The sequence below is a fragment of the Alosa pseudoharengus genome, unplaced genomic scaffold (genome assembly GCF_046254945.1).
Source record: "Alosa pseudoharengus isolate Yale_2024_CS ecotype anadromous, Long Island Sound unplaced genomic scaffold, YU_APseudo_1.1 YU_APseudo_1.1_scf_23, whole genome shotgun sequence".
Lineage (NCBI taxonomy): Eukaryota > Metazoa > Chordata > Actinopteri > Clupeiformes > Clupeidae > Alosa > Alosa pseudoharengus.
The window spans coordinates 18,995,689-19,011,401 of record NW_027468685.1 but is presented as its reverse complement, the minus strand read 5'-3'; the positions used below and the strand labels follow the sequence as shown (position 1 = coordinate 19,011,401).

Here is a 15,713-nt window from a genome sequence, read left to right as displayed (position 1 = left end):
ACCTAATGACTGCGTCATATCTAAAAGTCTAAGTTAAAAGCACAAATCATTCTATTATGTAGCCCCAACATAATATGTCAGCAGGCTGCTTGTCAAAGCAAAGAGCAACAACCTAATATTAGACTTTGAGGACAACAGAAGTAATGCCCTTGACATAGACACAAACAATTTCTTTAGAAAGTACTAGAGCAGTAAGTATTTCTGTCCCTTTCAGTCATATGAATTTAAGTCTTTCAAACCCTTCAGGAGAATACCCTGTGAATTGGGACACTTAAATCACATGTTTATTTATCCTGAAGACTTTTCCACAATTTGAAGGTTTTAGTTATGCCACAATCATTTCTTTTTGTAATCTAAATGTCATGTGCTACATACATTCCAATGTTCACTTCTTGTCAGGTATATAGCTCAAAGAAACAGCCATGAGCTGAAAACTTTGGGCACAGGTCCAGTGAAGCTGATGTACAGTATTATGCTGCTATGGCTCAAACAAAATTGTTGACACACACACAAAAGCACAAAAGACACCCATTCTAATAGTTCTTTTTTCCCCAACTTTAATCGCTCTCTAGCCATTTTATCACAGCGAAAGAACAAGCATGGAATTGTTTCATGAAGGACTACAACAGTACTTTGAGCAACAGTTTTATTTTTTTTCTCTCCATTTTTTTCGTATTTTTTTAAAGTCACCTTTTCCTGTAAAAGTATTGCAGTGACAAACCTCAGGCTGCAAACGGATGACATCACAATTGCTTAAATAATAATTAATAATAATAATCATCAATATTAATAATAAAAGGCATAAGAACACTGCAGTGGCTCCTCAGTCACTGGTTTCCTTCTGGCAGAGAAAGCAGAAATGTTTTTATTTTCAGTCCAGGTTGGATACAGTCCTGTGGTGAGAGATGATGACCGATGATGATGGTGGTGATAATGATGATGATGATGATGATGATGATGAAGGCAAATAGATAAAAACACAGCACTGTGACTTTCAGTTTGTTTTTGTTTCCGGGAAAAAAAATCTTTTGATCCATGGAATTGAGAGAAGAACCACACCATTCAGGACAGCCTGTGTCGTTCATTCAAGCTTGTATAAAGGAAATGCAACAGCCTGGCATTAGAAAAAAAGATAACAAAAGAAACCTTTGATGCTGAAAGGTTGTAACAACAAAAAACAAAACAAAAAAAATGATTCAGAGGAAATGAACAAATCAGCATGCACAGTATCAATAATGGACTGTGGATCATTCGCACAAAAGGTAATCGCAGTGCTTGTTTACACATCACACATGACTTGATTATGTGTAAAATAAAATAGAAAATAAAAAATTTAAAAACTTGTTGACTACTGTAGTATGTCTTGCATCATCTAAATCCCTTTTTTGTGGAGGGGCTGGTTCAAAAATCCATTAAGACCCAAAAAAGGGGTGAAACCAGCCCTCGGAACTATTTATGATATTGTCCACCATCTCACAAGAAGTCCTTCCTCAATCCCATGTCATGTCCTTTTTATAAAGATTTTAGATTCCATCAGCTATGGTACAATTCATTCATAGATTTTGTGTTATTTTTTTTCTTCTTTTTTTGTCTTTTTGCTGTAGTTCGAGCGTGGTTAATACAAGTCCAAACAGCTAGCAGTCACAAAAAAGGTCAAATAAATAAATGGCAAGCGCTGGCATCGATAATTATTCTCTGGAAGTAACAAAAGCAGCAGCTATTTATCCTGTGTACAACTGCCTTATATCAGAATATTTGTTTTCATCACATAACAGATTTGCATTTACTGTATAGGAAAAAATATAAGAAGTATTTTTCGTATTCATTATGTGACCATATCGTAGCATTATTTTTGCAAACTTTACTCTGTTTTTACAAAAAGACAAAGCACAATTGTAGGGCATTCACAAAACTCGATGCCACCGTGTTAAATTTTTCTTTTTAATATCATCTATACATTATATTACAGTATTAACATGTTCTCTTGTGGTTGTCTACCCATTGGGTAGGATATGTGCATAATATATTCAAGTTATATACAGCACCGTACAAATAAACAGAGTCAAACTACTGAAAAAAGCACCGTTGAAAGTGAGGCACAACGAAGGTGGGGGCTTTTTTGAGTGCAAGTGGGTTCCTATGTCTGCTCAAACTTGACCATTAGGCACGGAATTTGCTCACGTAATTCTATCAATGACGACAACATGCAATCATCTCGGGTCGACAAACATAAAAAAAAATTGTAGGAAGAAAAAAATTATAATTACACACTCCCCGTCTGGTCTAAGCTACGACAGTGGGAGGAGAGAGCCATGAGGGAACATATAAAAGAAAGATAAATGTGGAAAAGAAAGAAGAAAAGACAAACATACGTGAGAGCTAGTTCTCGTTCTAAATAAGGTATAGAGTAAAATACTTAAAGAGGTGTGTGTGTACGTGTGTGTGGGCTTGGGGCAGCGGGGTGCGAAAAGGCGGACAGAGGGCTACACATGGGACATCTGACCACAGCAGCAGCAGTAGCAGCGCAGAGCAGCAGCGAAACACACAAAACAGACAAAAAAACTCAGACTGTGCGCTCAGAATGAGTGACAGGAAGGAGAACCAATGAGGAGTCAGTCAGTTTACGGAGCAAAACCAAGCTTTCCTAAGTATGACTGTTAAAAAGGTGGGAGATAAGATGATCGGTGTTTTTGTCAATGATGGTGGTAAGGGGAAAAAATGGGAGCATCACTCATCAAAATATGGATTTGTTTTTTTTTTAAACAATGCAGGAGCTTGTATTGTTGTCTATGCCTACAGCCATATACCAAAAGTGGCTTTGCCATTGGTAGGGGAAGAAAGGGGAAAGAGAAAAAAACACTTGTCTCAAAAGGTTGTACATACAAATAAATACTTCATAACAAAATAAATACCTTCAGCTTTGATAAAACTTTTTTTTTTTCTGTGGGCCTTTTTTTATCGATTGGAAGCCCAAGACCAGTGGTTCTCAAAGTACAGATCAAAAACAATCAGCGCGTCTGAAAGCATTCTGAATGTGGTTGATAGACATGGGCATATGCGGGACTATGAAAACAAACAATAGAAACAAGTCAGACAAACTCAAGACAGAGGGGGGGGAAACACACACATACACACACACACTTTCTCTTGGCATTGGATGGGACACACATAACTTTCATTGTATGTGTTCTGGGTAAATGTTTGTTCTTTGAAATGTTCTTGTTCCTTTTTCGAGTCAACTCAGATTTGTCCTTCTCTAATCATTAGGTCACATATCCACACCATCCAGCCTTGGGTCCACAATCATCACCTAGTCTTAACAATCATAAACAAGTATGTTGGTCTTTTCAGTTTTGTTGCTTTTCTTCCCCCGTCTGTGTCTCTAGATGGTTCTTTCCGGGTGCAATGCTAAAAATGACGAATAATCTACAGACTACAGACAGACAGACAGAAAAGCAACAAGGGAATGTGTCTGATGCACGATTTGTGGTGACACCATTTCGGGCACAGTCCCTCGATCAAACCTACACAGGTAATAGCCATCTTTCATACACCTCTCTAAATGATCACTTAACGCAACACAAGTAAGCAAGAGGACTGCCTAACGGAAAGTAATAGGTGGACAAAACTGAAAAAGATTTGTGTATAATCTACTGGATAGTGGTGGGGGCAGGGGAGTCTTGTGATCCTTTTAAAGCAAACCAACAATTTGATTAAAAAAAAGAAAGAAAAAAGATGCACACTCATGACTGAATGGGTGAGTGAATGGGTGTGCATAAGACTACATTTCCCACAAGTCCCCTGCTCTTGGACCCAACGACAACTCTGAGGTGACAGGAAGTATAAAGTGCTACTTGACAGGATGAAAGCGATATATGTGTGTGTATCATGACTTCCATCCAAAAGACTCCGTGCTAGTATAATTCAGTTGTTCAGAGGAAAGAGAAATGGACATTTGAACAGATTTCATTAACCCCTTAAGTGCCATTTTGCAGTTCAGTTGTGTATAGATTTAGGCTGGATCAAAGTTCTCTATACCCTCTGTATTTTTAATAGATAACAGAAAGAAGAGAAAAAGAAACGCAAAATGCTTAGTTGCTTTTTAAAAAAACACATTTAGGGGAGTGATGCACGAGAACAACCAAATGAAAGGTAGCCTTATGCTCTTCTCTTTAAACAGTTAAGTTAGTGCAACTTAATATTTACGGGTTTTTTTGTCCCCTCACGTCCCCCTGGTGGTTTCACTCCTGCGTGAATCATGGCACTCAAATTTTGGAACTCGGGTAATTGTCTGTGCCCAGATCCCAAAAGCGAAAAAAAAAAGGAGAACAAAGGAAGAAAAAAAATACAAACGAAAGACAGATCCTCAATCCTATGGCCCATGTGGCCGTTCAAGCAAAAGTCTGTGCCAACAATCTTTTTTTTTTCTCTTTTAAATAAACAAAAGTAAGCATACAAAAAAACAGACAACAAACAGAAAAAAATAGCTATTAAGCCAAAAAACATCCACACAAGGCCCACAGTTTCTAGCAAAAAAAAGAGAAACATACAAAAAATAATAATTTGTAAGCTTGGTTCCTCGATTCTGTTCATATTGTGCAAGGGGGAGCGCTGGGGAGGGGGCAGTCCTAGAGAGTGCCACGTCTTGCTCGCTCGCTCTCTCTCCTTCAGTCTCCCTCGCTCTCTCGCTTTCATTTTTCTTTCTCAGTTTTTCCCCACTCTCTCTGCCTCCCTGTGTCTCTCACCGCCACATGTTTGTATGGGAGTATATATGCGTGCGTGTGTGTTTGTTTGTTTTGTCTGTTTGTTTGTTTGTGGGAGTGAAAGGAAGGGATCAGTCCCGTTGGCTATCCTTTGCCTTGCCGGGCACCGTTGTGCTTACGCTGCTGCTACCAGTCTGCTGGTGCCCGACTCGGATGCCCACAACCGCCGGCAGCGGAGACTGTGGCGTGGGCGTGGTGGCGTTTCGTTGGGCGGAGGGCGGCGCGTTATTGCTGTGCTGGTGGAGGAAGGCGGACGACCCTTGACCTTGCATCTGACCCATGACCTCGCTGTAGGTGGGCGGCGGGCCCTCCATGCGGGCACTGGAGGCGCTCTTGCCCGAGTTGCTGCTGGGGGGCCGCGGGCCCGTGCCCCCGCCTCCACCGTGCACGTAAACGTCTATGAGGTCGCTGTCGAAAATGGTCCGGTTGGGGGGCGCGCGCACCGAGGCTCGGCTCAGCTCCAGCTGCTGCTCGGGGTCACGCAGCTGCAGGGTGCAGGGCCCCTTGTAGGGAGGCAGCTCCTCGCCGTCCGACAGACAGATGGTGGGCGGCAGGTCGATGTCCTGCTGCAGGTAGGGGTAGGTGGGCTGGAAGCGGCAGAATCGGTCCCTTTGCATAAAGGAGGGCGGGTTAAAGCGCTCCTGCGTACGCGGCCCGTACATCACCTACAGAAAAGAGACAGAAAGCAGAGAGAGAGAAAGAGAGAGAGAGAGAGAGAAAGAAAGAGGACAAGGAAATACAAGCACACATTGGTTAGGTTCCACTCTGCCACCATTAGCATTTTGAGGCCTTGTGGCTGGACAATGGCCAATTTATTATGCTATGCAGTGTAAAGATGCTGCTGCGCTAACAGACAGTGTGCTCGGTCAGCACTGCCTGGATAAACAGAGGCAAAATGTCCTCCCATCTCTCAGCTGCTGGGTGAGTCAGGCTCAGGTGGGTACCAGTTCATGGGTCTAGAATCCCATGAATCCCAGGAATCTAAAGTGCTGATGAGATGCGGGCGGTCACAGCACTATGCTGCATTCATAAGTTCAACAGTACATCGATATGAGTACAGCAGGGCAAAATTCACTACTACACAAACTGATATCTGATTACAATTCTACCAGTGTCTCCATGTTCTCATATTTATTTTTCACTTCAAATATCGACCAATAAATAAACGTTCTATAAATGTTAATGATCAACACTGATAAAACATCATATAAGCTAAAAATTTATAAATATAACTTTCACTGAAATTAAACAGAATCTTGCTATTACAGCAGGGACACTGCTGAATATGAAACATTTCTAAAATATTTTTAAACATTTTAAGAAAACAGCACAATTTCTGTCCATCTTGGTGCACACTTTCTCATGTTAATTCACACTGCTGCTACACTCGGAGTCCTGAGTTCTGTGTAAAGCAACATTTTAACACCCAGGTCTCCTTCCCTTCTATCGTCTCAACTCACCTCAGTGGCTCCTTGTTGTGCCACCAGACTGTCCGTCGGCCATGAGCACCCCTCCTGAGGAAAAGAATGAGGGAGCAAGGAGAGAGAGAGAGAGAGAGAGAGAGAGAGATGGGAGAGAAAGTTAGCTTCTTTGTTCAAAGTATGTTAAAAAACGAGTATGAAAACCAAGACCTTGATGAAAATTATAATATTCAACAGCCACACTGCCCTGGGCTTGACAATAGCAGACATCAGACATCCTGCAGTGTGGAGATGGTGGTGGGGGGTTGGGGGTGTATGTGCAGGAAACCAGACAACATTAAATATTTCCATCACCAGACAACCAGGATGTAGCAGAGTTACAGAGTGGCTTTTTATTTTAAAAGGATATTAGCTTACTGACAATAAAAGACAGACTGTCTCATTAAAAAGGCTATTTTCTGAAAGTGTTAATGTGTCTGACTTGCACAATGAGACCTCAGGCATGGAGAGGTGGGGGAGGAGGGGTGTGTGTGTGTGTGTGTGTGTGTGTCAAGAGTCACTGTCTCTCAAATGTGTATGTTTGTGTATATAATGAAGGTGAAAGGTCTTGCAGCTCCCCCCATACATCTAAGACACCCCCACACAAACACACATACACACACACACACACACACCCACCCACACACAGAGACACAGAGCTCATCAATAAACATGAGAGCGGAGATTGCGCCTGGCGCGGTGTCTCTTTCCCATGATGCATCTCTGTGGGGGGAGGTAATGGTCTGAGCGTCTAGACAGAGATGAGGCAGAGGAAGGAGAGAGAGAGAGAGAGAGAGAGATGGAGAAAGGGAGGGAGGGAGAGAGAGACGAAGAGTGCTGGCGATAGTTACAGAGAGCAGCTGGTGCAGGAGCATAACATCACACAGATGCACACATTAGACAACACACACACAGTTGAAAACACAAATACACACATATGTATACATATTACACATTGCGTATGCACACATGTACAACACACATACACATAGAAAGAAACCATATGGACATGTACACACACACACACACACACACACACACACACACACACGAGAACATATTATACACACAGCACATATAAACACAGACATAACACATGCTCCCCTTCCTCACTCTAACACAAAAATACACAAGCACAGATGCTTACACATTAAGCATAGGTTAAAAGAAATAAATAAAAAACTCGCCCACATTGGCACTAACACTGGCAAATGTTTCTGCACATGCATATATGGATGGATGTGCACATTTGCAGTTAACTGGACCATGGGAGAAATGTGCAGTAGGCACCAAGAACGGATTTCCTCTTGGTCATCATCTAACTGCCTCAGTTAAATCTTATTATGTAAAGCTAAGGGCTAAACCCAGAGATGCACACATGCATACAAATAGGAGGACTGTTACCAGATGAAAATGTCTATGACTTTGTCTTACCGGCTGCATTGCCTCTTCCCGGCGTCGGGCCTGACTCTGTCGTGTGAAGAAGGCCCAGGCTGAGAGCCTGTAGTGGTTCAGCAAGCAGATGATCACAACTACCATCACGGTCATCACCACAATTATGATTATTATCTGAAACTCCAGTTCAGCTGCAACACAAAGAGAGAAGAGAGAGAGAGATCATAAATATGTATCCAAGACTCACATGTAAACACAAGTCAGTGTTAAATCATGGATGAAATATACATCAGTGGCAGACAGTGAGTGGATGTGCAGTAATACACCACTGACCACCAGAGGGCATCAGAGAAAGAAAGAGAGAGAGAGAGAAAGAGAGAGAGAGAGAGAGAGAGAGAGAGAGGGAGAGAGAGAGAGAAGTCGTGGCCTAGTCCTGTCTCAGTTGCAAAATGACGTAATTGGCTAATCCACAAGAATTTGATAACATGTTGTTCCAAATATCTGTTGTCCCAAACATTTTCCGGGAGGGGGGTTTAGCAACAGCATAGAGTTGGCTGTGGATGCAGCACACAGCGCAGTGCAGCGAGTGAGTAAAGCGAAGGGAAAACCTAAGGTGAACTCGCACTCGGGGGAGAGAAAGCCAGAAAACTTTGGCTCGCATTTTCGTAACACATCAGTAACCCTCCCTCCTCTCTCGTCTGCCGACTCGGTCGCTCTCCGAAAGAAAAAGGTACACGCAGTCCCGTCTCGCCCCGCACCAAACAACACAACGACAAAAACAACACCGAAACAGATACACTGATAAACAACAAGAGTGCCACAAATCTTCAGAGACCATTCCTCGGCCCCCTCTGTAGTCCTTCCTCCTTTTCCTCTAAGCATTTCTCATCCGTGTCGACACCCCAAGCCGAAGCTCAGGGCTTTTGCCATGACATGAAGAGAGTGCGATGTTATCTGTCCAATGACATGAAGAGAGTGTGATGTTATCTGTCCAATGACATGAAGAGAGTGTGATGTTATCTGTCCATCCATCGCTCCCACTGTCTTTCACTTTGTGTGTGTGTGTGTATGTATGTGTGTGTGTGTGTGTGTGTGTGTGTGTTTTGCAATGTTCTCGGATGGCAATAAAAAGCTTTTTGTTCGTCTGCACCGCCAGCCGGTGGCCCATGCCAGCAGGGCAGACACGGTTGGCCTCGGCCCTCTGACTGAACTCAGGAACCCACGCACCACACGACACCACGCCATCCCATCCCAGACCCGACCCCCCCCCCCCCCCCCCACTCCACAAACCAGATGGGCTGGGCACACTCAAAGAGGGCTTGTTCACCAGTGTGCCCCCACCCTCCCCACCACCACCATCACCGACTCGCTCACTTGGCACACCAAACACGCAAGAGAGGTATGCATTGTGGTACACACCAATACGCACACACATGCACACAGACACATATGGGCTGACTTACTTATGCTCACACATGCTCTCACAAACACATAGAGAAACGCAAACACACACACGTACAATCATTAAATGCCTACTCATATACACACACATGCACGCGCACGCGAACACACACATGAAGAATCACAGCTGTGAGCGCACATACACGTATGCACACACTCACACACACACACACACACTCACACACTCACACACTCACAGGGGTTATGCTAGGCCTGCAGTTTGCTGGTTGTGAGAGGGGCCTTTGTGCTGGTGAGGGCATGGAGAGGACAGAGCGTCTGAGACATGGAGCTCGAAAGTTCGTTCTCTCTCTCTCTCCCTCCCGCACACACACACACACTCACACACGCACAAACACACACACACACGGTTCTCTGTGTGTGCTGAGAGGGCAGACATGACACCATTTCCCTCTCACCTTTCACACACATCCACACACACGCTCACCACCACACCTTTGCGGCTCTCCAACGGCCCCTAAACCCCAGATGGAGGGAGGAGATGGCTGGAAGTCTGCCCAAACTGAGAGGGGGGTTGGGGGGAAGCACAGCTCGGAGAGTGGGCCCCAGCTCAGGCTCCACTCAACACGGACAAAAAAAGGTAGTAAAACTCGAAGCCTTCTCAAAGGCCTGCTTTTGTTTGGTAGTAAATGCCGCGTTGCATGTTGAAATGGTCCCCCCCCGCCTTCCGTACAGGCAGCTTTACCACAGCTTTCGACGTCAAGAAGTGAAACAATAGGCTATTTCTGGTGTAATAATGCTTTTTGTTTTCTGAGGGAAAACAAAAAAAAATAATTTTCTGTCATTTTCTCACCCCATTTTGCAGAATTCGTGCAATTTCACAGGAATTCATAGGAGGGGGAAAAAAACTGAAATGTCTACCAGCCAGACACACAACATACATTTGACTGGCTTTGACTGTGGCAGCCAGAAATACTGAGCACGTCAGAGCCGCCCCATATTCCCTCATTTAATGGTGTAGTGCAGCAGCAGTGTGGCCTCTCCAAGGCTTCCCCCTCCCACAACGCTGCTGCAGGATCAAAACCAGACCAGCTACAGATCTGAATTCCCTCTGTATTTCAGACAGGAAAGAGTAGGCCAGGAGTTAGAGGAACTTTTTCAACATCTTTACAGACCATTTTGTGAATTATGGGAGCTTAAACCAAAATCTTGTCATGAGCCAAATTATGCATTCTAGGCTAGTAGCTTTTACATAGAGTGATATGACCATTCCTAATCATTCACAAATCCATTTCCAAACCAATTTCATTGCATACGGAATATTACATACTATTCACAATATTAGATTTTTTACAAATCGTTGCAGGGAATGGTAGCTTTTAGTCAAAGTGAAGTGCATAGTGGACAACCAAGCATGCTTCTGCTCCCTGGACTGGATCTTTCCGTAATGGCTGCCCTCTCTTCCTCTCTCTCCCTTCCTCCCTCCCTCCCTCCCTCTTTAGCTGTGTGCCCATAGCCAGGCTGCGAGGGGGCCGGCTTGTGTGTGGCAGAGTTAGGTAAGCGGGCACTAGCGTCGGAGCCGGGAGAGTCCGGGGTGGGCACTGGCGTGCTGCCACGGGCTCCCTTGGCGCGAGGGCTTGCGAGACAAGGCCCCATCTGTTGCGAGGTTGGAGGGGAGGACCAGAGAGCAGACCCATCCCAGGAGTTAACCCAGCGCTGAGAGATAATGCCGGCCCAATCTGCAGCCCTTAACCAGATTAGGCCTTGGAGCCAATCCAAGAGCCATGCGGCTGCTGCAGAGAGACGGAGGGAGGGAGGGAGAATGAAAAAAAAATGGAGGGCAGAAACGAGCAGACGAAAAGCGCGAGAAAAAAAGGAGAGAGAGAGAGAGAGAGAGAGAGGGAGGGAGAGATGGAGAACATGTGGTGGCTGACACACCTCAACCATAGAGACCACAATGGACTAATCCCATAGTCCAACGAGAGGGGGAACACTAGACTGCTCCCTCCCTCCCCTGCTCTCTCTCCCTCTCTCCACCACTAAACTGTTACAGCATGTCCTGACCCAGAGTAGGCCAACCAGCAGACAGAGACACACACAGTGGAAGAAAGAGAGGAAAAGACAGAGAGACAGACACACACACACACACATACTGAGAGAGAGAGAGAGAGAGAGAGAGAGAGAGAGAGAGAGAGAGAGAGAGAGAGAGAAGAGAGGCAGACTGAGAGACTGAGCACTAGGAGCAATTTGCACTTTAATCTAAGGCTCACACTCCACTCCTTCTGAATGGCTTGTATTCAGGAGAGATGGAGAAAAAGAAAGAAAGAGATGGAAAAAAAGAAATCTCTCGTCTCAGACAGATAATGTGGTATTATCACCATTACCCAACAGAAAACACATTACTTTCCCTAAACTATCCTGAGCTTATTCTGCTAGCCGCCCTTGTTGCTACCTGATAATATCGGCGTCTGTGACGGGAGCTAGTTAACCCATCTCCTCCCATCCCACCCCACCTCCAGCTTAATGTGTTTTGACTAGCCTCTCAAACAGTAATGGCAAAAATAATAATAATACAGGCTAAAGGCAGACACACCAAAGAAAAGCCCTCTTTTGTGTGAACCAACTAGACAAAACAAACAACACACGCACAAACACATGTCTGTTCACACACACAGAGACAAAAAAAATAATTAAAGCGTGACAAACAGACCGCTGAGGTAACCTTAATGCCTCTCCCAACTCTTACACAAATGAAAACGGGTCTAGGCTGGGCTGGATTCTCAGGGGTGGTGTGGTTGTGTGTGAGTTAGTGTGTGTGTGTGTGTGTGTGTGTGTGTGTGTGTGTGTGTGTGTGTGTGTGTGTGTGCGGGCAAGGCTAATTCTGGCTCATGCTGCCTGAGTGAGCGATCAGACAGGTCAATCCTCTTACAGTTGTGTACGGCGGCCATTGCATTGTTAACCATCAACAGACACAGTGACACCTGTCACAATAAAGCCCTAACTGGCACCCCCGCCACCCCTCACCCCACCCCTGTTTGGACCCAAACAGGGAACAGGGCCCACGAGTTCATGGACAACTTTCACCCTCTATTCAGGGCTGTGCACTGGGTAAAGAAGGCCCAGCTTTGCCGGGTGAGAGTTGGAATGAGACAGTTGGAGAGTGTGGTGACAGTTGGAGCTTGTGGCTTTGGGAAATGCAGAGCAGACGATATGGAACCTTTTTTTTTTTTTAAACTTGTCCCCCCCCCCTCCTCTCCGCCTTCCTTTCGCGTTTCCCCACTCTCTTTTGTTTCAGTGCATGCATGAGGCGAGGAGACGACCGAGCCTGGGCTCCAGATCTATATTTCATGAAGCCATTTCCTGTTTCCTCTCTCTCTCTCTCTCCTTCTCGCACTCTTCCTCCCTCTCTCTCTGCAGTTTCATAACAGAAGGAAAACAGCTGTGCTCTCACGATCCAAGGGGGATGAAAGGCAGAGAGAGGGAGAGAGAGAGGGAGAGAGAGAGAGTGAGAAAGGGAGGGAGACAGAAGGAGAAAGAGTGAGTGAGACAGAAAAGAATAGCAGAAAACAGGCAGCAGAATGGAGATGGCTGAGTCTTCCATGCCATCTGCGTGCGGCTTGCCTGAAAACACTTCCTCTGAACAGTCTGTCACATGGCAGATACGTACAAGGACCACGTTCCCTTTCTTCTTTCCAACACTTCCCCCCGAAATACAACATAACAAGACAAACACACAGACACGCAACACAGTTTATTCTCTAACACTATTACAATTAGAATTTAAGACTTGCACATATGTGTGCTGCATTTCAGCCATTTCAATATGCTAACTCCTATAGCAACAAACTTGATGTACTGATATAGGGTGTTATTAGTTGGTATCAGCGTACTTGCGGTCATTCATAAGCTCATGGAATTTATAATGCTACACAGATGTTATTAGATTTTGTATTTTTCTCTTTTCCATGGCTGTGGGGTTTTCCGGAACCAATCCGACCCTCAACCCAAGTCCAGTGACCCTGCTGCGGGGCTGACTTGGTCTCCATGACAACTGCATCGGCACGGCTTGGCAGAGACGGGTGGGTGGGCTGGCACGAGCGTGGTGCGGACACATCAACCACCATACATCAGTACACACTCTCTCTCTCTCTCTCCCTCTCACACACACACACACACACACACACGGCTCAGAAACAGACAGGAAGGACTCCATAGACAGGTCTGTGGGATGAATGCCTAAAGCAAACTGCTGTATGCAGCGCTGACAGCTCCACAGAGGAGAGACTAAAATGTACTCCAAGGCCATAAAGCCAAATATTGATTTGATCTTCTATCTTCGTGATTCACACCCATGTTTTGACATGCTTGCTTTACACACCAGTGCAAAAGAAGAAACACTGCATTGGCAGGGACTTTGTGAGGGTATAGACTTTGCACAAAAAAACACTCCCTGCTAACATGAGAATGACACAACTTGGCTACAAGACACAACCAGACAGGCTTTAGCCAAAGCTAGGTGAGCTTCATCTCCCGTAATCTGTCTGGTGAAATATTTACCTGGATCTAATTGGCCAACCATCTGGCATCATTGTAGCAATGAATATTTCATCAATAACCTGAAATATTTAGCAGTTGTTGAACTGTGTCTGCAGATGTGCTGCATTAATGTACCTACTGCTTTCACTGGTCAGCTGGTACACATTTAAAAAACTCTAGGAGGGCATTTCCAGAAGAAATATACTGGAGCAAGAGATAACTTTCCTTGCATTAGTCCTAGGATTGATAGAAAAGATTGTCTACATTGCATTCAAAATTGCTACGGTTGATCATCATTGATAACTATCTGCATGTTTGCCTGAACGGGATGCCCTGAATTTAGGATGAACTGCAGGAATTTAAGAAGAGTGCGTTTACACTTTTGTGTGCCAAGTTTACATAACTCACAAAAAGATGCGCTGATTATGGAGTGGGATACAACGGGGGACGCGTAGTGTAAAAACAGGTCACAGAATTTCAGTGGGATACATTGGAAGGAATATATTGTAGATTCTGACCTAAAATTGCAGTAGCTACCACCCCCGTACGTTCAGAAAACGCAAAACAATACCACCTACACACAAGGAGAAAAAAAGAAAAAAATGCTATACCGCCCAATACGAATGCATCTCTGTGGGCTGTGCATTTTGGCTGATGGATTTGAAAAGGAATACACAGGGAAGACAGTAATTCTTTCTGTCTACAGCGACAGTGGTGGCACAATTCAGCACGAAGAGACGACAGACGCATAGACAAGACATAATCCCATTAGCCACTGGCACGGAGACTGACACCGGACGGCAAAAAAAGAAGAGAGGCATTGTGGGATACCTTTGAGAGAGGCTTTGTGGGATACCTCCCCCCTCTTCCGTCTCCCCTGGCATTATCAGAGTCGCCTGTGGTGGGCACAGGCACAATCGAGACGCCCACATACGCGCAACGTAGCAAACGAACAAACGAACGAGACATCAGCTAGGTTTTGCGCCCAAAGAAGCCATGCCAGACGAGGGGGAGACCCACCTCTCCTCGCCGACAAAACGCTTCCCGTTCTGGAACATTCTGCTCCCCTGCAACGTGGTATGAGTCACTTACGAGTGGAGGGGGGACCGGAGGAGTTTGGGAGAGGAAGGAGGGATGGATAGATGGATGGATGGATGGAGGGAGGGACTGAGGGAGGGATGGTGTGGGACTGTGCTTTCCCTTCCTCCCCTTCAGTTTCTCATTCTACTTTTTTTGTGAAGGGCGCCTGCTTGTGACGTCCTCCCATGTGTCAGACAGTTTTCCATTTGCATGCTATGGGTGTGAGTGAGAACAAATGTGCGAGAAAGAATGGGGGTGTGAGAAAGAGAAACGGAGGAATGGAGTGATGCAGGGGAGGTGAAAGAGAGAGAGAGAGAAAGAGAGTAGCTGGAGTTTCCAACAGTCTGAACTGCCATCAGGAGATTGCTACAGGGAACCGACATGATGAAAGAATGACCAGACACCCACTTAAAATAAACGCTTCCACTCACTCTTTGCCCAAACATAACCCCGCAGCTCTGGCTACTAGCTAAGAGGCCTCGGATACCAGTGCCGCTTTGCATGCGTCAGTGTGCCGGGTATTTTGGCTGTCCATGCAACCAGAGAAGCTCTGGAACGCAAGCCCAGAGGTGGCTCGGGGAGCATTTAATTATGTCTGCCACTGAGCGATTCATCAGCATCGCACCGATGTCACCTAAGCAGGTCCCCACTAACACACCACCACCCCAACCCCCATCTCCCCAACTGGTCTCTAATCGCAGATAAAGCGCTCGCATTAAAAGAACTGCCCCATACGGGCACCAGACACGTCTAGACTTCCACCATGCCATAACACCCACTTTTCTTTAATTATTTAACCTCCCGGTAAGACTGAGCAGGATAAGCCTGCAGGAGCCCAGACACCACCTGCTGCAGAACCCCCATCTCTCTCTCTCTCTCTCTCTGCTGCCAGCTCACCTTACCCCAACCACCTTGCCATGACTACTAACCCCATCCCCCATTCTTCCTCCTCAGCATCAAACTCACCCAACCACCCACCCACCCCAGCCTCCACACGCTCTCCCCCTGGCTGATTGACTCATAGGCCAATGAAACAGAATCCAACGCTGTATTTTTTTTT

The 15,713-nt window shown here is 45.5% G+C and overlaps 1 protein-coding gene across 2 annotated transcripts in view; it reads right to left on the bottom strand.

Moving 5' to 3' along the window:
• Positions 1-823: 823 nt before the first annotated feature.
• The window catches only part of ldlrad4a (low density lipoprotein receptor class A domain containing 4a), a 43,200-nt gene continuing 28,310 nt past the window's right edge, over positions 824-15,713 (bottom strand). For both annotated transcript variants that reach the window (XM_076301901.1, XM_076301900.1), the window contains 3 exons: positions 7,658-7,809; positions 6,224-6,277; positions 824-5,428 (listed from right to left, as the gene is read on the bottom strand). In XM_076301901.1, coding sequence (XP_076158016.1) covers positions 4,835-5,428; positions 6,224-6,277; positions 7,658-7,809 — 800 coding nt within the window. In that variant the 3' untranslated portion in view covers positions 824-4,834. The remainder of the gene's footprint in view (positions 5,429-6,223; positions 6,278-7,657; positions 7,810-15,713) is intronic.